This window comes from Orbicella franksi, chromosome 7 (genome assembly GCF_964199315.1).
Source record: "Orbicella franksi chromosome 7, jaOrbFran1.1, whole genome shotgun sequence".
NCBI classification, from domain to species: Eukaryota; Metazoa; Cnidaria; class Anthozoa; order Scleractinia; family Merulinidae; genus Orbicella; species Orbicella franksi.
Genome location: NC_138151.1, coordinates 3,934,581 through 3,960,654, shown reverse-complemented (window position 1 = coordinate 3,960,654; position 26,074 = coordinate 3,934,581). Strand labels below are relative to the sequence as shown.

General features: G+C 38.9%; 1 protein-coding gene across 2 annotated transcripts in view; it reads right to left on the bottom strand.

Annotated features, from left to right (window-relative positions):
- Positions 1-1,498: 1,498 nt before the first annotated feature.
- The window catches only part of LOC145493152 (disks large homolog 1-like), a 35,444-nt gene continuing 10,868 nt past the window's right edge, over positions 1,499-26,074 (bottom strand). The window contains exons 1-18 of one of the 2 annotated variants that reach the window (XM_081472552.1): positions 24,710-24,832; positions 24,558-24,599; positions 22,309-22,365; positions 21,702-21,826; positions 20,613-20,715; positions 19,862-19,940; positions 19,056-19,192; positions 17,930-18,086; positions 17,080-17,230; positions 16,452-16,608; positions 14,808-14,910; positions 12,843-12,948; positions 5,916-6,092; positions 5,264-5,336; positions 4,725-5,034; positions 4,026-4,198; positions 3,347-3,548; positions 1,499-2,559 (exon numbers count right to left, since the gene is read on the bottom strand). In XM_081472552.1, the coding sequence (XP_081328678.1) occupies positions 2,453-2,559; positions 3,347-3,548; positions 4,026-4,198; positions 4,725-5,034; positions 5,264-5,336; positions 5,916-6,092; positions 12,843-12,948; positions 14,808-14,910; positions 16,452-16,608; positions 17,080-17,230; positions 17,930-18,086; positions 19,056-19,192; positions 19,862-19,940; positions 20,613-20,715; positions 21,702-21,826; positions 22,309-22,365; positions 24,558-24,599; positions 24,710-24,748 (2,298 nt within the window). In that variant the 5' untranslated portion in view covers positions 24,749-24,832 and the 3' untranslated portion in view covers positions 1,499-2,452. Of the gene's footprint in view, positions 2,560-3,346; positions 3,549-4,025; positions 4,199-4,724; positions 5,035-5,263; positions 5,337-5,915; positions 6,093-12,842; positions 12,949-14,807; positions 14,911-16,451; positions 16,609-17,079; positions 17,231-17,929; positions 18,087-19,055; positions 19,193-19,861; positions 19,941-20,612; positions 20,716-21,701; positions 21,827-22,308; positions 22,366-24,557; positions 24,600-24,709; positions 24,833-26,074 lie in introns of those variants that run through there. The other variant, XM_081472550.1, reaches the window with a different exon arrangement.

Here is a 26,074-nt window from a genome sequence, read left to right as displayed (position 1 = left end):
TACCAGTCCCTTCCCAGAGTATCAAGGCCGTCCCCACCCTATGAGCGACCCCTCCGCCAAAAAATTGGATTAGGGGAAGGACCATGCAAGGGTGGCCTCATGGTTAGTGCGCCCGTCTCCGGATAGAGCGGTCCGGGTTCGCGCCCTGGTCGGGAACATTGTGTTGTGGTCTTGGGCAAGACACTTTACTCTCACAGTGCCTCTCTCCACCCAGGTGTATAAATGGATACCGGCGAATTTAATGCTGGGGGTAACCCATCCAGGGAGGAGCAGAAATACTCCTAGTCGCTTCATGCTACGGAAACCGGGATAAGCTCCGGTCTGGGGGCCACTTAGCTCGTACGCAGACTTTGCCTTTATCTTAAAAGAATTTAACATTTTCATGCAAAGTTGAACACAGGAGTTGGATGGTAGAAAGTACTTGCTCGATATTTTTTTCCAGCCGTTTTTGCTGTAGTCTCCTCCGCAGCCGTTTTTTGGGATGTCACGCAACGCTTCCCCCAAAGAAACGGCTGCTCACATCCGAACAACATTCCTTTCACGAAATTATCCAATCACCGATTCCGTTCCATTTTCAAGAACGTTTTCGCGCGAAATTCGCCCTTTGAAACTTGTCCAATCAGAGAATGTTGTTTATCTTTGTGTCCCGTCGTGGGAGATGTCACAAATGAAACATACAGATTTCCGGCTTTTGTTTAGGGACGCCGAAAAACACAGGCGACGCTTGAACGAGCTTTCCATGTAGGTGAAGACTCTTCAAAGTTTAAGCTAATTAATAGAAGCCTTCAACCCAAAAAATTATTGTCGAGAAGGACGATATCTATTTCAACTTAATAAAGGAACCAGGAAATCAAGTAGCTTCGCTCGATTTGTTGACAGCGAGTTCTGAGTGCCGCTCTTTCCTCCTGGTTACAATCTGTAGGAAGTGTTAAGCCCTTGATTGACGTTTACAATACGACATTTCCAGAAAATATATATTCTCTCATTAGCTGAACATAGCGATGAGCACATGAAGGTCTTGTACTTAGGGCTTTCATTGACGTTTTTTTCAGTCCGTCATGATCGTAGCCTGCGAACACCGCCCACTTTTGGCGACGTGCGGCGTGAAACAAAAGCCAGAAATCCCTCGCGTGTTCGCACCGCAGACTTTTTCGTGCGAAAGCTCATTCACACTTTGCTATTATGTGATTGGTCTGTTCAACAGAGCGCAAACAAACCATAAACACAAAAGGAAAAGAATGTGGTTCGGATGCGAGCAGCCGTTTCTTTGGGGCAGCGTTGCGTGACATCCCAAAAAACGGCTGCAGAGGAGACTATTTTTGCTGTGCAGAAAGTTATTTTTGAAACTGCTCACCCCCCTTCTCTAAAAGAAAACTATTGGTCCGTCTCTTACCACAATATGTTGTTATTGTCATCTAAGGGACTATCCTCATGTTACTCATGTCATATAAAACCAAACTTGCAAAGATAAAAATGTAAATAACAAGCAAACTCGAGATGTTCTCATTTCATATTTACTGCTACTTTCTTTTAATAACCCAAATCATTTTAGTTCATAGAGTTAAGACGTATCCGACTTAAATTCGAAATTACACATCTCAGGAAGTAACACATAACCATTTTAGAATTAAATTCACAGTACTAATAACCAATTAACCAGTTCACATGAGTATAACATTCTGTCAGAACAATTTCCAGGCAGACATGAGCTTTCCACCTGTTAAAATAAAGAACCAGCCAATATTTCTGTTCTGACCAGTATTTCCGAAATGCTCGCAATATTGAATTACAAAAGTCTTACACTATTTTTAAGAAGAACGAGGAGAGGTGACGAATCTGGCGATGACTGAAAACGAGCTACTTGAAACTTCTTCCTTTGGAAAGGATTTCTATTTCGTGAAATTTTTTCCCTTTAGAGGAGACGAGATTTATTTTTGTCCCTTGCGCGTCACGCAACGTTGACAATGTCACGCTCTTCTTCCCAGGGAGACGTTTGCGTGACAAAGCAAGTTGAAAACTGAACTAATGTAGTCACGCCACCACATGCATAGCAAAACTAAAGCTCCGCAACAGAAATAATTAACAATAGAAATAATTAACAACAGCACAAAACTATACATTAATCTTCGAAGACTGTTGTCATTTAATTCATATGATGGGAAAAACGATGAAACAAAACCGCAGGAGTCGCCGACTCCCGCAAAACACAGCCAATGTAATCAAAAAAATAACTGCGTATAGTTGAAAAAAAGAACGTCTTCAAATTCATAGAACCGTTCTGCCTCCTGAACTGCCAAAATAATCCTGCCCCTCGAGCGATAAAAACAGAGAAGCAGCGATTGCAACACCATTTTGTAATTGTCATCATATAACCATGGAAACAAAGGACAGGTGATGCGCATGACTGGAGGATGTTCCGCTGACCCACTGGAGTGTGTATTATAGATACTGTTTATAGCTTCTCTTTGGATGGGATCCAAATGACTGGCCCCGATTGCTGACGTATAACTTCCTTGGATTTAGTGTAGATTTCGTCGTATGTGTCACCTTGAACAACCGCTGGAAGAAATAGAAAAGGAAACGATCTCAAATTTATTCTTGCAACAAAGTACTGTTCAGTTGACGAGTCACAACGACTCTCCCTTCAAAATGTCATACAGTACCACTTACAAGTACTGCTCACTAGCTTTCAGTTGAATGGTTATACACTACGATTTCATCCACAAACTTAGAGAGAGTTAGAACCACGTTGTACAGCGTAATAAACGGTACCACATAAAGGAACTGTTCAATAACTTTCATTTGAATGGTCACATGCTAGGGTTTCATACGTAGACTAAAAAGTTAGAACCACCTTGTACAGCATAATAAACAGTGCCACATGAAAGTACTGCACAGTAGCTGTCATTTGAATGGTTACACACTGGGGCTTCATCCACAGACTTAAAGTTAGAACCACCTTGTACAGCATATTAGACAGTGCCACATGAAAGTACTGCTCAATAGCATTCATTTGAATGGTCACACACTAGGGTTTAATTTACAGACCTAAAAGTTAGAACCACCTTGTACAGCATAATAAACAGCACCACATGAAAGAACAGCTCAATAGCTTTCATTTGAATGGTCATCACACACTTGGGTTTCATCCACAGGCTTAAAAGTCAGAACCACCTTGTACAGCATAATGAACAGTACCACATGAAAGTACTGCTCAATAGCTTTCATTTGAATGGTCGTCACACACCCGGCCAGAATGACTCAAAATACCGCGACTGAGCTCATTTAAGATCTCAGGGACTACATCAGTGCAGAATAACATGTGATAAGTATGTGCTGTACTTACCTGTGAAGTACTCTCCAAATTCCTGCTCCAGTTTAAGAGCTCTGTCATATGTCTTCTGCGCCTGTTCCTCGGTCAGCCTTTTATTAAGTTCCCGGATCGAATCCACGGATTTTGGTTTTAAAAAGATCGCTATAGGATACAACGTCGCTACTTGAAGGCGCTTGATGGCGTAACCACTCACGTCCAAAATACAATGCTTACTCTAAAGAAAAAGATTTAGATAACGCAATAAGTTAGAGATAGGAAGTGCACAACCTGAAGTTGAGCTAACATTCCAAGTTTCGTTTAGCATGAGTATCCCCTTAGGAAGTTTTGTTTTATAGACAAAGCTCGGTAATGAACACAACCTTTCTGGTCTCTTCAAAGAAATATCGCATTTTGAGTGATCATGGAGGAGTTAAGTGGAGAGAGACAGAAGGAGGGGGGGTGGGGGTGAAGGAGGTAGAAAAACGGCGAACGCATTGGAGAAGAAAAAATAAATAAAAATAAGAAATTAAAAAATTAAAGAGGAAGGCGACAGAAAAAACACCTCGCGCTTTTTTTTTTTAAGGTAAAACACACCTCAGTTTTCTCGCGGTAGTCTTTCTTTCACCTTTACTACTGCTCACGTCACAAACAAAGCGACATGAAGCACTGCTAATATTCTACACACAAACGAACAACTAGAAGACACTGCTACCTTTTCGGCGACCTCTTTTACTGATTGCACACTGGTTCCATAAAGATTATCGTTATATTGACCCGCTTCGATAAACATGTGGTTCTGAATTGAGCGCTCCATTTCCTCGCGTGATGTCACGAAATGGTAGTCACGTCCATCCACCTCGTAGTCTCTCCTCTCACGTGTCGTATCTGTCACGCAAAGCAAAGCGTGACACGATTATGACGTGGAAAAATTATGTACAATATCTGACCGGTCTTCCAATTATTTGTTTTAGGCCGAGATAGTCGTAAACTTAGGTCGTGACATGACTCTTATAGCTGCCGTAAGCGTAAAACGCAGAGCGAAAGTTGCTTTTGTCCGTACAACGGGACTTTAACGCCTTGGGAAAGGAGGCGGGTGAGGGCTGAAGTGAATAGGCCAATTTCGATAAATGAAAACGAGGTTTAGGGGAATATAACGAAAGAAACTGATTATTCATCCCCCGAACTTGGAAGCGGTTTGTTATGTTTTATTCCTCTAAGTCTCGGACCAAGGGTAGAATTTCAATATATCGAAAATGGCCTATCAGCCAAACACCCACGCTTTGTGTTTCCCATGGTAAAGGCTATGAAGACATTTTTCTCCTTAGTTTCTCATAAAAATTACTGTAACTTTCTGCAACCAACATGCATGACAAAAGAAACCAAACTAACAAACAAAAGCATGGGTACATACGGGGTACACAACTGCCAAATTTATCCGGGAATTCAGAGATGAGGTCATCATTAATCCTGTCCTTAAGCGGTCCCAGTACAATTACAGGTCTGGTGTACTGTAACTCGTGTTGCACCACAGCCTCGTACGACAGAATGTTCTCCTCAGCGCGTGCGCTGTAGCTGCTTTCACTGTCGCTGGCGTTTGATGTGTAGCTTGGTTCTACGTCGCTGGTCGTCTCATTTTCGGATTCTTTCTTAAAGAATGGCAGCTTCTTGGAAAACTTGAAACTGCGCTTGCGGCCGGCTCCCGAGCCTTCATTGAATGAAGTCTGCAAAGGACAAGACTGGCAATGAAACGCTACGTAACCTGGTCACAGAAGAATCAGGTTTACAGAGAATGTGTTGGTAAAACCAAGGGAACCATAACTTCTCTTTTCTTTTCTCTCGATAAAATACAAATTACATGAAGCAAGACTTTCAGTCCTCCATTCCCGCTGAACTTAAGATATGGCAATGATATCAAAAACACCCGGGCAAAGGCCTCTTAAAAGTATTCACCTTGGTCTTGTTTTCCTCGCTGTTTCTTGAAAATTTAACTGTCTTCATTCTTGACTTTTCTCTTCTCTCGACTCTGCAGAATACGTTAAGTTAATTTTACTTTATAGCTGAAGCTAGTTCCAGCTTGGAAGTTTGTTATTGACGTTCTAGAAACGGACAGAATCTAATTTGACGGGAATGATTTGAATCAGATTTCAGTACAAACTCGGTACAACATCAATTGACTTTGGCTAATGTCAAGTTAATGTACCATGGTTGCCAAAGACATCATTTTTCAAAATTCCCTGACTTTTCCCTGATAAAAATAAAATTTCCTAGACCAAATAACTACAAAATGTCAGCTCTACCGGCAGCTTCCAGCCTCAACTTACAGCCGTCCTTTCCACTCGTTTAATAAGACTGATTAGTTTTCAACAAATTTCCCTTCTTCATAAGTGTAAATATCATTGAGATCACGATGACCCCAAAGTTTCTCCTAGCCTTCAATGGTTTTAAATCAGCCGGGTTAAATTATCTCAATTTTCCCTGACTTTTCTTCAAATTGTCAATTTCCCCTGACACAAAATCAAATTCTTTGACTTTTCCCATACTTTGAAGAACATTTTTTTCCCTGACCATTTCCTGACCTGTGGCAACCCTGTGTACTACTTACCTTCTCTTACTGGGGATGACACCTCTCCCCTCTTCCTCCCCCATAGCATTCAGTCGTCTCGCCTGCCACCACTCGTCATCACTGGCATTGGTCACGTGAAGAATATCGCCATATTTGAAACTGAGACCCTGGCTGGGGAGACCGCTGTCCTTCGTTTTGTCGTAGTCAAACAGGGCCCTGAACAAAAAGCATACAGTTGTTATCTCCTTCTACGACTAGAACTGTACGCACATAAGAAGGATGTTTTGTAGGAATATAGCTTGCTGTTTTTTGGAATTCAGTTCATCATTTAGGGCAATTTCAATTGAGTGACCAAAACCAATGTAATTACTTTAGTCAATCACAAAGGACGCAGACAATACAATGAACGAATCAAAACTCGCAGTAATTACATGTAGCTGACGAAAAGCGCGGGAAAACGTGAGAGCGAGTCATGATTGGTTTTGATTTTACTTCTGATTGGATTAAAAAGTGGCGCGAGATTTTTTTTTAAGCGTAGTAATACAAAACCAGACACCGCGGAAATACGTTTTTTGGGGCGCGATACAGTATTTTGCTGGTCAGCGGTACACCTTAACAAAACTACAAAATGTCTGCAACTTTTACATTGTTTACGCAGCGAGTCTTGTCGACAGTCAAAAAGATACAAAACTTAGAGCGCACACTGTAAACTTAGCTTTTAGACTCCGCTCGTTTGTTGATTAGTTCTTAGTTAATATTATATATTGTGCCAAAGCAAAACTGAACTTGCACACGGTGTGAAATTGTTGTTGTTTCGTGAGAGTTCATGATCGTAAGCGGCGAGCCAATGGCGATTTACGTTACGAAGTGGGCTAAGGCTAAACCTAGGCAGCTTTTGTGTTGCTGTAGCGGTGTTCTGAGGACATCAAATTCTCAAGTTTGTTGAATTGATGGACTTGAACCGTATGAATCGGTATGTCAACGGCATTTTGATCAAATTCGTCGGGAAGGCATGCTCGTGTTCGTACACTTGTTCGATTGGGGACACTCACGTAGGTAAACACGGTCATCCTGTCCTCACTCGGTATCACCGAATTATAGACCAAGTTGGCCGAAATCGAAGCAGTGCTTCGAATAAATCTTGGACACGTTGGTGTAACAAGTGCAGGACTGAATCCCCAAAAGGGTTCAAAATCTGGCCTCAACTCGAGGAAGAATTCACCGAGGTATGTTTTATAATAAAATATCCAATATTAATTATACTGTACTTCAGGAAGCTTGAGGCTGGCGAAAATAAAATTTTAAATTTACAAGTTTATTATTGTTTCTTTGTTTCTTGTCATAATTTCGAATTGTTGCCGTTCTGTATTTTGCTTTTAGCGCCTCTAAAGTGTGAAAATTATTTTAAACTAGTTGCATAGCTATTAGAGTTTAGAAAAAAAGCTATTTAGCTATTAGAAAAAACCACAAGAGGTACATGACATCTGATTATCTAAAGATGGCAGAAGATATGGAATACAAAGCTGTTAAAAGGGTAATTAAAAATACATGCATGTGTTACTGTAAGACAATAAAAATACCATAAAATCTGGGTAATAACAACTTCCAGTTAAAACTCAATAAATGAATTTCATTTTTAGTTATAAATAGGCTATCCCCCATGTATTCACACAACAATCCTCTGATTATAAGGCCACCCAGATAATTTCTGACCACATTACCTTGGAGCCTGAGACTCTGTATAACTTTCTAAAATTAATATTTGTTTACATATTACTATTATCTGGATTTCCCTATAGAAAACTTCTTCTATTGTACATTTTTTTTCTATTTTGGCTTGGCAAAAATCCTTTTAAATACTGCCCATGAATGATTTCCACATCATCAATGCTGCTAAAACACCAACTGAGAGAACACTGACCAATGCTCTCCATATGGCAACTCCTCTCCTGAACATTCAGCCATCTGTTGATGGTGGGGAGAGGCAGGGGGCAGGAGCCCAGGAGAATAGGGGGCAGGACCCGGGAGAATAGGGGCAGGAATCTGGAGAGAAATGCAAAATGCTAATTTTTGTCATTCATTAAGGCTTCAAACACTTTCAAAAACAAGAACTGAAAATGTTACTTGACTTTCATTTAGTGTCTTTAGAGACTTCTAGGCCGACGGGCAAAGAAAAATTCACCCTTGGGCTCAAAATGAGGCTCAAAATGAAACCCTTTGACAGTGGTTACATCATAGGTCATTCACTTGAAAGATGTGGGTACGAGTAGCAAGGCTGAAAACGAAGGAAAAAAGGAAAAGGAAATGCCTAAGGACTGTACAGCTAAATGATGATGTGTTTTGAGTCTCTTAATTTACAGGGGACAGGAGCAGGACAAACAAGGGTGGGAGTGAAGAGATAGAGGTATGGGAAGTGGGAGAACAGGGTATGGGAAGTGAGAGGTTCTGACTCCACTGTCCCTTCCCCCACTTGATGCAGTACCTTGTCCCTAAGTAAAAGGTAAAGTCTGCATAGAGCCAGGTGACCCATCAGGCCAGGCTTATCTCGGTTTCTGTAGCATGAACCAACTAGGAGTATTTCTACTACCCCCTGGATAGGATGCTAGTCGATCACAGGGTTACCCCCAGCATTAAATTCACCTGTACCCATATGTACACCTTTGTGGAGAGAGGCACCCTGAGAGTAAAAGTGTCTTGCCCAAAAACACAACACAATGTCCTTGACCAGGGCTCTAACATGGACCGCTCCATCCATTGCTGAGCGCACTAATCACAAGGCCACTGCACCTCCCACCTTGTCCCCTAGGCCTAACCTTAACCCTAAACCTAAAAAAAAGGAGTCTGTAGATTTCAGTCAAGTTTACCTCTTTTATCGCTTGTGTATTTGAGACAATGTCTAATTTCCTCGCTTTCTGCCATTCAGTTTACAGTACCAAAGCCTGATTTTAAACGATTCACAACTACTGATGGAACCTGTTTTTGCAACTTACAACTTCAGACTTTGCACAAAATTTCTCACTGGAGAAAAGCAATGTTGTAGAACTTAAGTGATGAACTAAATGCAATAAATGTTAATTTGTAAGAAGAGTATCTGTTCTTTAATACATGCTTTTGTGTCTAGTATCTGAGTTAGATGTAGTGAAGATATATTACCAATGGTTTGTAGATGACAGTAAGCCAATTCAGAGACACAGTGGCATAAACAAACCCACTTGTTAGCCAATTTATCACAGGAAAAAAAATAAATGCATATAATTATATATATATAATTTATTGCCATCAGGTGCTATAGTGTCTTGTAATAAAGTGGTTACAAGTTAAGTAAGAATCTTACAGAAGGGAGGATGATACAATATTGTTACTAAAGGGATCATAATTTATTTCATATTGATTCAAAGCACGTGATATGTGCATGTATGATTACAATGTAAAAATTATTTTGTAGTGATTGAGCAAAGCTCATCTGAATTAAATCAAATGCAAGGAAAAACAACAACAGTCAATTATTTATATAAGTTGATACAATGCACATGTAAGATAGAGAAATAGAAATCGAAAAGCTTCAAATGACTGAGTAAACAAAATAAACTAGTGGGTTTCATTAAGGAGTTGATTACTGCCTCTCTGAAATGTTGAATGTCTTTTCAGCATCAAAAGTAGTGAAACTTGACTACATCCCATAAGTGGAAGCGGTTTCGTGTAAACAAATACAGATGTTTGGGCATTTTAAAATATTTAGTTACATGTGCATACATGTACAAGGAAACGGCCTTGAAAATTTCCATGTACTATCAACATTTAATCGATGTAAACAAAAAAGACCTCCAGCAAGGAAAAATTGTCAATGAATTGCGAACCGAAGATATTGAGCGGTCTTGAATGTTTTCAGTATTTCCAGCGTTCGCTGCAGCCAACAAATCACAATATTTTCGATTTCTACTCCCTTCGCAAACGCCACCATTATATAAATGTAGGCTTAAACAATCTTTAATGATTGAGAAATATCTTGTGAATGAAATGAACAAATGTTTTATTCTGACACCAAACGGCAGGTACAAAAAAATTATTCCACCCGTTCCAAAAGGCGCAGAAAGTTAGAAAGGTGATAGAAACGCCAAAACGCCAGTCTTTAAAGACAAATTCTTATCAAAGTTTCTTTGACGCGTTGCGAAATATAATCTCAATGAACAAGCACCACATGTCGGCGCAAAGTGAGTGTGAATAAAACGGTCCCGACTTACATGTAGTGCCTTCACCATTTCGTGCAAATTACACTTTAAATCCAACCAGTCTTCAAAATCCTTGCAAAAGCTGCATATAGGACCAATCTTCTGCTTTGCTGGATACCCATCGTTGATTTTGGCAATTCTGAGGCGAGGGCGGCTGAAGCAACACGATCCACGCTTCGTCCGCTCCAGCTGGCTCGAGTCAGCAAACTACACATTACTCCACACAAAATGACTCTCCTGTACCGCTATTCTTTACGAACATTGCTTGAGTATTAAAAACCCATTTAAGGACGTCAAACTCACCAATAACGAGAAGTATCAAGGATATTTTCGACCTTAAAACGAAGCAAAACACCGATCTCACAGAACTGATCGATCGAAGGATAGCACAGCCCGATGGTGATGACCACTGACCAGTTACTGTGACGTCAAAAAACGTATTTCCGCGGTGTCACAAAACCAGTGACTTTTCGACACTCAAGTGAAACCGTTCTAAAGGCCCTGTCCACACTAGGACGAAGAAATTTGAAAACGCAGCTTTATTTCTACGGTTAGGCCTGCCTCCCACACTAATCCGTCACGGAAACGGAGCTCTTCGAAAACGCTATTTAAATCAGAGGAATTTGAAAACGCCGGCTTTGCGTTTTAGTGCGGACGGAAAACATTTTGAAAACGAGGCTGTGAAAACACCATTTTCAAATGTGACAATCCACTCACGGAAGAGGATATTCAACAAGGCGGCCGGATGACCCGCAAACCGGGGATATAGAGCACAGGCGACACGTCATATGACTTTTCTTAAAAAAAAAAAAAATTATCACACCATAACATGTCTAACATCTGTTCTCCGCCCACACACGGGTTTTCCACGTTCAGGGAATGCGTCTGCGAGGGTACGGAGCCATAAAACCACAACAAACGTGAAGGGTTTCATTCAAACCAGACAACAATAGCCTAATATTACTTTGCCAGCATGTGGCGAACTAAAAAACCCTCAAGAGACACTAGCTTGTGTTAAATTGTTGTTGGACTCTCAACCCTGTTCAGTGATATACATTTTGAGGAAATCCTGGTCAAGAAATTGTCTTTTGTTTCATCTTCTCTAACACCGACTAATTCAAAAAGGTCAACATAAACTGTTCATTTGTCAGTGATCGGCGAAGAGTTTTTAAGGTGCTAGAAGAGTTTTATTTCCCATCAATCTAAGACTGCTAGCAGCCGAAAACAAGATGGGATAATACTTCTTGTATTAAACACTGCCAGATTTTCACTAGTAAATTTTAAGACTTAGTTTACCAAATCGCTTGAAATTCTATACACGGAATACTTAAAATAGAACTGCTATTGCGGATAAATTAGTATCAACGACACTCTCTTTTTCATAGGTATATATTTTATAAGAATATCGTGGCTGAAATTTGCGAAATTCTAAGAATATCTTAAGAATAAACCCGAGGCTGGGATTTCGAAAAGAATATAATTTTGGGTGTTGAAAGTTTGTATATACAATACAATTATATGTTTTTTTTATCTAAACGCTATAAAGTTCTTCCTTTCTCTAAACGACAAAACCAGCCAAAACACACACACACACACAAAAAAAACAGCACTAGCCGTATGTTCAATGCTAATAACATTTCTGCAAGAAGTTATGTGCCTCATGTCAGACTTAAATGCCTGAAGGCTGGCTCCAAAATTACTTTAACACCATCCATACACCAAATACATTCGAAAACCGAAACGTCATACACTATAATCTAGGAATTTTCACAAATTTAGGACATTTTCGGCCTGAAATCTGCAGAAAAATAAGAATGTTCAGCCTCGGCCGGAAAAACAATATTCTAATAGAGTATTTCAGACCTGAGCAAAATTCACGAACCGATCCTGCATATATCAAAGTCATAAAAACAAGAAAGGAATTGTAATCTTATCAATTTATATCACAGCTTACATAGGTAAATTTGTTCCCAGGTAAATTACAAAGACACTAATGTCCGGAAATGACCGACGAGAAGGAAGTACATTCGGCAGAAACGCAAATAACTTGTTACCGATGGAATCTGGACGATAATTCTTTACTTGATCCAAGCGGGCTTCTAGTAATTTTCAAGTGTATTTGACACATGTTCTGATTAAAACATAGCAGGGGGGGTATTAAAAACATCACGCCTTTCGAATGCTAAGTAAATAACGCAACAGGAGGGAAGTTTTGGGGAAAAGTCACGCAAGAATGTACAAATCGCAAACACACCTTTCCACAAACCCGCTGTAGCAGCAAATGCTTTGTACACTTAACTCTCAAGAGAGGCTCATTTTAACCAAGATTAAACTGAATAATCTTCCGGCGAAACTCTTAGGACATTTTAGTTCCCAAAAATAGGTGTAAAACACAACAACATTAATATCGCTTGGATCGATTTCAGGAGAAAATGGCGAATATTTCAGGAATGCCAGTGACTTCTCATGACCGTCACATCATGCGCGTGGTTTCATGCGACATGTTTCATATAGTGATTTGTAATTCAAACTCAGCAAAACCACTCGCTTATGAATGGCCTGGCGTTCCTAAAAATTCCCACGCACTCTTCTCGAAAGCAGAAACATCAGGGTATCTCGGGGGAATACGTCGAGTGAAATGAACACCACGAGGCGAGAGACAGAAATCAGAATGATGATTTCAGCGAGGCGTGCTATTCACCAACGAGGAGTTCAAATATTTACGCTTGTTACTTACCTAACATAAAGCTGTCGCTTAACAGAAGTACGAAGAGTTCCCGGACTGCCACTGTTCATCATCTTTTCACGAATATCGTGAATTTTCGCTTCAAACTGGTTGTATTCTGTAAGAAAAAGACAGAAAAACAAGCGATTATGATAACTACGCGAAGAGATGGCAACCACACGCTCACATCGGCAGACAAAATAACTCTACAAGAGCGATGAACTCGCTACGATATGCAAATTGTTTAGAATACCCGCTCTTTACGTACATTTACACATAATGTAGACTGGTACATCAATTAACAATCGCCTGGAATACCCACTAAGACTCTAAAATCAGATTTACGACGATAAACGGACAAGCAGATTACCAAATGTAACGCAATATTCGTTTCGTAATCAACGCGTCGAACTTTCAACCCGTCGGCTAATTTACAATCCAATATTGTTATGTCGCGTAGGAGCTGTCCAACTCGATTGAATGGCGGCGATTCCACTTTTGATTTCACGACTTTCACTAGTTATCCACTCGGAGTTTCCGCGATGACAGACGAGTGTAACCAGCCATCTTCAGCTTAAGCAAAAATCGAATCGCTTTCTTGTATTCATATTTAATGGAGCGTCAAGCCACATTGTTCCTGGGTATCCTGTGCGCTATTGTGTGTCAATTCTCAGCAGACCGCAAAATGCTCCAACGGAATCAAAACAAAACACATTGATCATAAATATCCACCGTGTAAATAAATCCACTATTTACAATGGCGCCTCTTTTTTTTCGCGTTGCCACGACATGACCGGAAAAAACATATTCGAATCTTCCGCAAAATGAAAAATTTGCGTCCTCAAAAAACGCCAACTTGATTAATTACTTTCCTTTTATATGCACGCTACTAATAGCATTCCAAATATTCAACATTTAAATTATATACACTTCAGAGAATTATTCCAGTGAGAATTAGAGTGACATTATTTCGGCAATTAAGATATTTCACCAGTCTGTCGAATCGGAAATGAGAAAAGTTGGCAAGGGTCGTAGAAAAACATAAAATATTCAAATATGCAAGTACCAAAATTTACCACAACGTCGAGACATCAAGAATATTTTTATCTTTTTTAAACGTCTGGTCGATTTTTGACGCCTGGGATAAAATAAATCAACACCGCCTAATCAATTCTGGAAGCAAGCGAAATAATTTATTTATATTTGCAACGATACCTTTTTTCCCTCGTAAATGAAATTCGTGTTTCGCTTTAAGAAATAAACTACTGAAAACCAATCCAATAATTTGGGAAACAAACGCTAACTAGACGTAAACTCTTACAATATAGGTTTTCGCTTCGTTTAAAAACATCGCACAAACATAAATGAAATAATTATATAAATCCCTCTAAAAATAAACCAATCTCACAAAAATAAAATAAACCATTCGCGAATAACATCCGCCAACACCTTCACGGGCTAAATTACGGACACCATGTGCGATATTTATAAACATTTTTGCAGGAAGTCGACTTGAAACAAATCAAATATATCCAAATGGTATAGTACCAGTTGAATCGACGGCTAAAGTATGAAATAAGATTTCCGACTTCTGTCGAGTTTCGATCACTGTTGTATTCTGGAGTCATGTTCATGCGAAGGCGAAGATGGAAGAAAGAAAGCAAAAAGCCGAGCAATATCACGATTGAAAACTGCGTATCTATATTCCCGAGAGACGTGAAAACTTGTCAAGAAGGTACATCTAATAATCTAAGGGAGAAAAAAAATCTATTTAATTCTTCCATTAATAAAATTCATTTTTACAAACCATCTTACGCGTATAAATTTAAAAAACCTCTCAGTCGGCGAAGCGGTGGCGTCGTCTTTTTAGAGACTCTAGAATTCAATTTATCTTTAATTCAGACGACGGGTAAATTAAAAACCCTGATAAAATCTAGAACACGTTATAAAACTGAAACATCACAAGGCTTCTCTTACCTTCTGGTTTATACTGCGCTAAAATCGCCACCGTGTTACCGGCGCCTTTCAAGGCAGCTGCTGCTTTCTCGTGTGTCGCGTTTTCCAAATCCGCATCATTCACCTGAAGGAAAAAAAAACATGAATAAAAAGCCGTTTTTCTCTAGTTTAGGAATTTAATCCTATTCTCAGAATGTTAAAATGCTCAAACTAAAGTTCAATTCACCTCCGTCGAATTTCCAAATTGAACTCGAATGAGTCATCTTTCAGAGCTGCTATTTGCAAAATTAAGATTTATTGTTGATATATCTGGTTTCGCTATTTATAATTCATCACCCAAGTCGTCAGCAAGGTAGCAACTCTTTCACGCCAGCAATTAGACAGAATGATTTAAGTGCGTCCAGATTTAAATTTTAATTGGAAATCGTGAAAATATTAGTCCTTGTACTGAATTTTAATGAGGATAGGATGCGCAGATAAGGAAAAAACTAAATAAACGACACAATATCCATTCTTTGCACTTAAAAATCGCATCTACATAAGCGCTGTGATTTTCTCAAATGTCCAATTAATGAGAAGTTTTGGAGAGGAGTGCAATTTGTAGCAAAATGGTTTTAAGATTGAAACGTTGAAAAACCGGCCTTTCACGAAGGAAAGGTGTCAAGAATAAAAGAAACAATACTTGGTGTATTACCAATGTTATTAGTGTATATTGCTGTTTCATCTTTTATAAAATGTTTGTTCAGTACAGCAATATTTGCTCGCCGTTTACATTTATTAAACAAGTTGGTCGTAAAGGAAGATATCACCCATGCTAACAAAGAGAAAAGCATTTCCCACCCACGTTACCAAAAAACGGACAGAAGTCTTCCTGGCGAAAATCAAACGAATATTGAGAGCGAATGAAGCAAAAAAAAAAAAAGAAAGAAAAAAAAGGAGACGAAAAAACCGGTATAATCACAAACATAAATACTGCTAGAAGTGAACAAATGAGAAAAAGCCCAGGGAAGGATTGGTTATAGCTTTTCACCTGATTGGCTGAGACAACATCACCTTTGCCCTGATTGGATCAAAGTAATCACAGCCGCAGAAAAAGGCGTGTACTCAGCAGAAAGGCGGGAAAAGATCAAACTACGCTTTGCATCTGATTGGTCATGGTGGACAAGACATGATCTTTTCTTCGATTGGTCAGAGCACTCTGCACGCGTTCAACAGTTCAACAAACGAAATACTTTCGCCAGAGCGGTTTTGAATTGAGTGTCGAAAGTAATCAGGCAATTTCTTTGGTTTTGGTTTCGGTTTAACTACTTTTTGAGATTGGGTGGGTAGCCTAATTGGAAAGTAATCGGTTTGGTTTGGTTTTGGTTTTATGACACTCAGTTTCAATGCTATTACAGCGCCATCTTGAGGTACAGAGCAACGTTTCAGTTCAGTTCCAGCCTCTGACATCGAATAAGTCGTTTATTTTACGTCTTAAAAACGCGCTTATATGCACTTGACTAAGAAACTTAACAGGAGTAATCCTAAAAAGCGTGGTGCTGAATTATTATGCAGAAGATTTTTTTAACCAAATACAAAAAGCGACCAATGCAGTACATTCTACCATAATTGTGGCTGGCTGCATATTGGTAACGTAACGGAAAACATGGCCAACATTGATCTCACCGATAGAATCTGATCTCCTCTTCTAAGTTCTCCGCTCAAATCAGCCACGCCTCCAGCCAAAATGAACGAGATAAAAATCCCTTCACCGTCTTCGCCTCCAACAATGTTGAACCCGAGGCCTGTGGGTCCCTTGTTCAAGACCACCTTCCTAGGTTCCCTGTAGAGAAATAAGGACAATTCCATCACAACAAGAAATTTTAGATTTTTAAGTTACAGAATGTTACTCGAGTGAGTGAGGCAGCGTCCACAGTACGCCTGAGAAATTTGAAAACGCAGCTTTATTTCTACGGATAGGCCTACCGTCCACACTTATCCGTCACGGAAACGGAACTTTTCGAAAACGCTCTTCAAACCGGAAGAATGTGAAAACGTCGCCTTTTCGTTTTCGTGTGGACAGCAAGCATTTTGAAAACGGCCTCAAGATAATGAGGTGATTTACCTGACTGAGTTTTCCTCTCGAACACAAATCCAAAATGACCGGTGATTGTTGCGTTTTTAAATTCCTCAGGTGTAGTGTGGACAGAAAACATTTGATGCGTTTTCAGGGTGAAATTTCTGTTTTCAAATTCCTCCGGCGTAATGTGAAAGGGGTCTTAGATTTTGACTGGCAGACTGCTTGTGTTCTCACCTGGTAAAACCATCATCCTCTGGCACTGCAGGCGCTTGTGGTTTTCTCGGCAAACTATTTGTTTGTTCACTTGGTGTGAATTCTTCTTGCACGGGTGGTGAGGGCTGTGTTGGTTTCTCGTCCCTGGGAGGAGATGGTGGGGGAGGTGGACCTGTCATGAAATGAACATAAGCCACTTCAGTGCAATCCTTGTTTGCATTTTTTTAAAATTAAAGCTGCTTATGCAAAACTCATTCTAGTCGGATGGTTAAAAGTTTTGCATGAGGTGCCATGATGTCAAATTTGTGATTTCTTGCCTTATTTTACTGGAAAGAAGAATCACGGAGGCTGATGTAACAACCGAGCATGTGCAAAATAAACATTGGAAGCTCATTGTTAAGCCAAAGAGCTGTGACAGTTCTCTTGTACTCACTCAAGTGTTTCATCAGCTTATGTCGATGTTGTTTTTCTGGAAGATTGAGCATCTGTATGAATAAGATGTCTGTAGTTAATGGTTGAATGTTAGAGAAAATGCATGGTATTTTCTTGAACACAAGGATCCAAAACACTGTATGTCATTTTAATGAAGTGTCCTTCTTATAGAAATGACTGTAAACTAAATTTCAACGCAACATGAAAGTCTTCTTATCATTTGATAATAATGTGAACCTTCCTAAGCAGACCCATTCACCGACTGACTGACAGATGCACGGATGGATGGATGGATGGACTGGGCGAGTGAATTATTTCTTCCCAAACTAACTGCTATAACTCCCTCTAGCTACGCTATCGCTCGTTGAAAATGTAGTGTTTGTGTGTGGCTACAGATGTTTGTCGCAGAGGTTTGACGGTACATTGGTGAACCACTTACTAGAATTGACAACCTCTTGATATTGTGGGGGAGGTGTCACTGATTCAGCATTCATCATACCCACTCTGGCTACAACGATCACAACTTTATTCTGTGTCTTCTTCAGAGTGGCAACAGCATCTTCATGTGTAACATCCTCCAGCGACGTGTCATTAACCTGCACGGAGGAGAAGAGACTAAATGTTAAGTCATTTCCAATCCCAAGGATAGAAGGAGAGACAGACAGAGGGCTCGTTACTACCAGCGCATCACCCCAGTTCAAGAAGCATGAGGTTACTTAGAGCAATTTATAAACAACGGTTTGCAAGTGTGCCCCAACAATTGGCCAACTTATACACCTGAGTGGAGAGAGACACTGTGTGCCTTGCCCAAGAACACAACACAATGTCCCCGGCTAGGGCTCAGCTTGGAGTGCTGAATCCAGAGTTTAGCACACTAAGAGTTAGTGCACCTCACTTTCCACTGCAGAAACCAAATACTGCACTTCTTCGTCTAGTAAACTGGTGGTTTTAGCAAATCACAGAACCAGAACCCATAGAGCTTGGAAGTCTAACATTGTTCAAGACGAAAATGACTGCAGAAACTGCTAGCACACTAACAATTAAATTCTTGTTCCAAGAGACTAGGGCCTGGGGCCAGTGGAAAGTCTGCGATTCACTGACTTCTTATTTCTCAAATCCGATTGGCGGACAATCGAAAATGAGCCCACTGTGCATACCAGCCAAAGGTTGCCAATCATGCTGCTGACTAAAATGACTGCCGTATCTGGGGATGAGGTGGAGTAAGTGGAGGCACCATGGCCTCATGGTTAGTGTGCCTGACTCTGGATTGAGTGGTCCATGTCAAAGCCCTGGCTGGAGACATTGCGTTGTGTCCTTGGGCAAGACACTTTACTCTCATGACGCCTTTCTCCACCCAGGTGTACAAATGGGTAGCCGTAAATTTAATGCTGGGAGTAACTTTGCGATGGACTGGCATCCCATTCAGGGGGGACTAGAAATACTCCTAGTTGCTTCATGTTACAGAAACCCAGATATGCTCCAGCCTAATGGGCCACTTGGTTCATATGCAGACTTTACCTATCTGGGGATGAGAATGCAGGAACAGGAGCAGCCACCCTACTCACCCTGACAATCTTGTCTCCAACTTGCAGTCTGCCATCCATTTGAGCTGCGCCACCATCAATTATCTTGGTAATATAAATGCCGTCATCATCGGGCACATGCTGATTTCCCTTTCCCCCTGCAATACTGAAACCAAGACCTATACAGAAAAGAACAAAGCAGGCCTCAATAAACAAAGATGCTAATGGATGCCCACCTCTGGTTCAACTCAAATATAATCAAACAAAAAATGCAATCTTCAAAAGATAATAATCACCAATTTCTCATCACTTAAGACTTCAAAACATTGAAAAATTTTTTAACATCAGTTCTTTCAATAATAATAACAATAACACTCAATAACAATGATGATGATGATGATGATGATGATGATGATGATAATAATAATAAAATTTATATTTTAAGTGGAGGACTCCAATCACCTAGAGGTGGTTTTCAGGTGGTCCTCTAAAAATAAGACTATTGCAAAACGTAAAATGACTGACTTAACTGCAGCTGTGAAAGGGAATGTTTCACGGGTCAGTACATGTGCAAGCTACAGTACAATGTTAGCCGATGCGATTCCATCATTTATATTTCGGATCAAATACAAGTAGAGAACAAGTACATCTGAGTCCAGAATACATCCCTTGAGCTAAAATAATACTAAACTTAATGCTTGATAATTTATTTGACATTTTCTGTGTAAATTGTCAGCAAGTTTTGTGAAGTTTGAGTATCAGTCATTCTGCTTACACAAATAGTACAGTCTGTGATTGTTAAACATCATGTGGTTCAGTAAGAATGTCCAAAAATCGCATTGTCATACCCTTGGTTCCTTTAGTTAATACTATTTCTTCTGTCTGCTGTTTTCCAGTAACTGGTTTAGCTTTCTCTCTCTTTAATGTCTAGTGGTAGAAACAAACAGACAAGGACACATGATTTCACATTTTCCACATTACAATGCAGTTCATGGTCTCTGCTTGAGTAGTTGCATACTATGCCGCACAAAACTTTTGAGGGTTCTAATTTTTACCTTTTTGTTCCCAAACTGCAAAAATAAGTCTTTGCCAAAAAAAGTTTCTGCAAAAATGTTTGCCACAAAAATGTACATCACATGGTGTCATTTATTTAAAACATCTCTTTCATTCAGAAACAAAACTCAATACGCATCAAGTGACACTGTGGTTTTTGCTGATCCATTGCCAGAGCAATAAGAAGAAAACTTGGGTCTACTTGTGAGTCTGTTTGCAAGGCTCCGCCTTGCGTGCACTTGCGATGACTCGCAGTGACTTGCGCTCACATTGGTTGAGTTCAAATTTGCATGCAAGTTGACACAAGTTTTTCATCATTTAGCCATCACCCCAAGTTAATGCAAGTTGAGTGACATTCAATGAAATACTAAGCCCATAGCCTTGACCACCCAAGTCTCTATGCAAGTTCCACTTGCCACTACTTGTGAGTCTGTTTGGGCAGGGCTTTATAGTTCAAGCTGAGAGACCGTCAAACATCTACTGTAACAAAACAGTGTGACCTGCCCCATTAATTAAACTAGATTGGAAAAGAAATTAAATAATCACCAAAGTGACAACACCACCAGCAGCCTTCAATGCTTCCACTGCCTGCTGATGAGACACATTCACTGTTGATACACCATTCACAGCCACAATACAGTCTCCAACACTGTAAATAATCCACAAAATATATTAATTTTATACCCTTGGTGCCATAGGCTAGATTCTATAACATTCTCCAGATCTGGTCAAAGGCTAGCCACAATGCTTAATTAAAGTGATTTACTGCCAGTGGTTTGTTTTTCTTTCATTTGCCTTTGGACAATCAGTCAACAAAAACACAGAAGAGAAAAAAAAATCTATCACCCATGGCTTAGGCCCTGACTACACTGCATTTTCAAAAACCTGTTTTCCATCTCAACAAAAATGAAAAAAAATATTTTCACCCACACTAGCATTTTTAGTTTGTTTATAACACCTTTTCAACACTATTTTCAAGAGCCTCTGTTTTAACCTACCCACACAAGAAACGGAGCACTTTTAAAACAATGTGTTTTCAACAAGCTTGACTTTTGAAGTAATATATCAAACACGAAAGACAGTGTTTGACCATATTTCCAAACATCGAGAAGAGAATTGAAAATACAACACGTAGCAGAGTATTTTTGACAAATTTCGAGGTGTTTGGAAATTTGGTCAAACACAGTGTTGAGTGTTTGATATATCTTCTCAATCAAAACTTAAATTAAGGAGAAAAGGGAGAAAGAAAATCATTAAAATCTATGCTAATTAAGATCAGATATCCAAGCACCGTCACGGTCATGATTTCCTTTGTTTAAACCTTATGAATTATTAATGAGTTTGAGAACAGTTTTCAAAGGCCTCTGTTTTCATCAGCGTTTTTGGTCATTTTATTTTGGATGATAGGCAAAAATTCATCAAAAAGTATGCCTTTTCATCCAAAAATGCATTAGTGTGGTCAGGGCCTTAGTGACCTGATTCATAAACGTGAAGAGCGAACTCATGCAATGTTCAATGATGGTATTCCAGCGTGCAAAGTTCATTGTTACCCTGACTTAAAGAAAACATACACTTCTAATCAGCAACTGACACAAAAATTTCTTTGAAATGTTAGCGGTTTAGCAGCTTACTTACACCAGCCTGCCATCCTCTGCAGCGGCACCTCCTTTGATAATCCTTGTGATGTAAATTCCAAAGTCATTATCAATGTGAGGGTTATCTTTTCCACCACCAATACTAAAACCAAGGCCTGTTGTGCCCTGACAGAACAAACAAGAGCATATGTAAGCCAAGAAATCAAAATTCATGTACACTGTTTGAAGCTGTCAGATGCATATTTTGCTTTTACACTACACCACACCACACCACACCACACCACACACCACACACCACACACCACACACCACACCACACACCACACACCACACCACACCACACCACACCACACACCACCATTCAAAATTTTAGTAATTTTCAAGTTGAAGAAATTCATTTCCAGATCCCATCTTTGAGCAAGTAAACTTTCCACTTTGTTTTGTACATCAGGCAAAAAAAGACAAGGAATACAAACACAGGGCAATGTTTTCCCATTACATTGGAGACCACATGCAAAAATTTGGGCACTTTTGAACGAAAAAATCATTTTTCACCCGAAAAAGTCACTTATGTCAGTCTTGCACTAAGCCATTCAATTATTAAACCACTCAGTAGCATTCTAATGAAGATAGGTTTGAATACTTACCCGTTCTAATGTGATGTCTTCACATTGGTAATCACCAGAATCAACAAAACCATTTTCCTGTGACAGAAAGCACAAACAGTTTTCAACAAGATGATATAGTATATAGCATTCTCTGGTAAAAGGTATTTAAAAACATAAGCTTTCAACAGCTGGCTGGCTTTCAACAGCGGGAGGTCATGGGTTCGATTCCTGTTGGGGACTCAGAATTTTTCTTTGTCCCACGCTCGTGTCATGTTGATTAATTCACCTTCACAATTCTAGTATTTTAGTACAGTACCTCTACAGTAGAAAGATGGGAGAAGATAAATACGGCTTTCATTTATTTGTTAAAGATATGAGGTCAATCACCAAATTCTCCTCACTCAGACCTCTATAATTATTATAGGGGTCTTAGTGAGGAGAATTTGGTGACTGACCTCATATCTTTAACAAATAAATGAAAGCCATATAAGTCTTCTCCCATCTTTCTACTGTAGAGGTACTGTACTAAAATACTGTAGTTCTCCATTATTCTAAAATTCTCTAGTTATGAAAAGTACTCCGAGGACATATTTCACCAGAAGAAGTGTTTCTATTCAAAGTAAAAGATAAAATGGCATTTGAGAAATAAAAACATTTTCCATGTTCCTGTTGAGTTAGAGAAAAAACAAGTGGAAGTTTGGGAGAATGAGAAATGCCACAATCCTGTTGAGTTAGAGAAAAACAAGTGGAAGTTTGAGAAAATGAAAAATACTGTGGGAACAGGAATCATAGGCAAGTGTTTCAAAAGCTCTAGCAAAACATTCATGAGTGAAATCCCAGACTTTCATGAGTGTTTCTATAACTCAAAAGGGTCATGGAGAAAATGTTGTCAATTTCTTTTACCAAACATTTTGAGAGAAAGAAAGGAAAGTCACTTGATTACTATTTTGATTATTAAAATGTAAATTCTGTTTGATTGTGTTGTCATTGCGTGAAGGGCTTATGCAAGTGCTGTGTTGCTACCGAGTTATAGAATTATGGCTTTTTCACACACTTCTTTCAAGCGTGTTCTCTAAAATAATAATGTTTACTGTTCACTAACATTGACATAAATATCTTTTAACTACGCTAATTTGCCAACCATTAAACAAAAGAACTTTCAGTTCCAACGGCCAGTGAATTTCTGATTGGAGTATTATAACAAAAAGCGACCTTATGCAAAATGCCACAGACTACTCTTGAGTGTGAAATAATTTCTCATTTCCTGAATCTTGCTGGTAAAAACTGTGAAGCAGCTTGTGCATGTAGACACACATTGCAGAAAACAACTAGAAAAATCTGAACTTTCACTGGAATTTGCACTATGACCTGCTTTATCATTCTTTATCAGCAGGCATGCAGACATATAAAAAATACAAATAAGTACCTAAAACAAGCAGTAACTATTTCCAGTGACCCTGATCTTTCATCACATCCACACCATATTATTTTTAACATATATTGTCAAGCCAAAAAAGATTCAACCAAGAATTCATGCTTCCTCTAATATATAATTTGCATGTGTTTGGTATCAGCTGACTCAAAGATGTCACGTTTCAGGGAGAAAACCCGAACAAGAAAGAAAATCACTCAAACAACACTTTGATGACTTAAATTTGACCTCTCGTCAAGACATTAGGTAAAAAACCTTCAGTTAGATGTAACATTGAGCCCTGTTAGCTTTCTTTCTATTTTCGTTGAAAATTATTCCACTACATCTGTGGACAGAGGGAGTCTGAAACTATGTGATACATTCAACTGTTGGCCACAACAACAGTCATATATGATTAATTAATGATCCCTAGAATCAGTAATTTCCTGAGAACTATTTCAGTGAATGACAAATAGACTAATAATGTGCCCTGGGTAGAAATATTCATCCAAAACAACAATTTATCCTAATACATGAATCTAAAGTTCACAAAAATCATTGATGCATATTGTCTCTTTAGGTTTCTAATAATCACAGAAAAACTGTGGTTTGAATTAGCATAGATAACAACCACAAACACTCCCTTGCTTCTTCGTCACATATTCGTTTGCTAACAGCAATATCAAATGATTAAACAGTGCTTGAACTTTGTAGCAAAATTATTTGAGTCTTACTGAGGGTTTCTGTGTAAATGTCACACTCTTAAATCTGCTAACTGTATATTCTGCTTACATTCAAATGCTTTTAGAGGACTGTGATTATGTCATCATTCAAACACTGCTAAAATGCTTATTTTTGTCTTAATGTTAATACTCACCACAACTCCATCAACATGCGAAGTTTCTGCTGTTGTCTTGCTCTGTTTAGAGATAAAGTAACCCAAACATGTTAGGGCTAAAAGAACATGTACATTGAATAACTTTAGAATATAACGAGTTGAGAAAAAGATACAGTCTAGTGAATCCGTACCCCACTGAAACCTGTACATGCTCTCAATAAGTTCTTCATTTTTGTGTTAAAAGCCACACTTTCAAAAAGTGAGGGTTAGAATCTGTTTTCGATTCAACATTTCCCAATTGATGATCAGAACAAATTTGCTGCCGTAATGTGAGACTTTGAGCTTCAATAATTAGCTCTAACTATGCATACTAATAAGCAGCTTATGTCAAAACATCATGCAATCAAAACCATGGCCCTTTCTTTAACACTGAATAGAAATCTCATGCTCCACTGCACACATAAAATTAAACTCACACTTGACATGCAAACCAAAATACTTCTTTAACATAAATTTATTTTTAGAACTGACTTCAATAACATAATATTATATAGAAAAACTTAGATGGAAAGAAAAACTACTGTAACACCCTTCACATATTGAACAGCAATACTGTCTAGTAGAACAAAGTAATAGGTTTATCAATGTGGAAGCCCTTATGGCTTTGTTAGGTAACACCTTTCCTGTTGTCCTTGACCTGTAACCCAGGAATGATCAAAATGTAATTTCCCCTTAAATTATTGTCATGCAGGCAGGTGATGAGAATAAGGAGAATCATCAACTTGAAAACATCATCTCTTAGAGTCATATGCACACAGTAAGAGAGATTGGGAACAAAGAGACTTGTTGATAAATATTGATCACTGTGGGAAATCAAACAAAGAAAATCAACAAAATTATTTTGAATCAAGATTTACACTGATCATGAAGCCTGTCGTTAGTTCAATTTTATGGAGTTTGTTGTAATGTTACCACTTGAAGAGTAAGCAATTTTAGCTCAAACGGATAATAAAGAAAACTCTAAATTAAATTAACTAAAAGTACGTTTTTAACTTATGATAAGATCTTTAGCTGACTATTATTAGCTTTGAACGTTTGAATTTACAGACATTCCTGAGTACAGAAACAAGATTTCTAGACATTAAACAAGACAACAGCATGTGGAATTAACAAAACTAATGACAATACCAAGGTGCGGACCAGAAAGATAGACTTATCTTAATACCCAGAAAATCCTTAATTTATCTTCTGTCTGGAGTAAAGAAAGCTTTGTTTTTATTACTGCTGTTTTTTTTTACCACAAAAATAACAGTAAGTCTAATGGAAGCAAAGTTTTTGAATTCTTAAACATTGAGCTGTGCCAAAGAAAGGCTTAATTTCTGTTTTGCTTACGATGTTAAAAAAGACAACAAGGTATCACAACAGCCCTATGCCTATATCAAGCCACCTCAAAATATAATTTTCACAAATCCTGTAATGTCGTTGCTCGCTGCTAAGAAAGTAAGAAATAATAATTATAAACAGGTATGGATCATTAATAATGATAAAAATAAGCA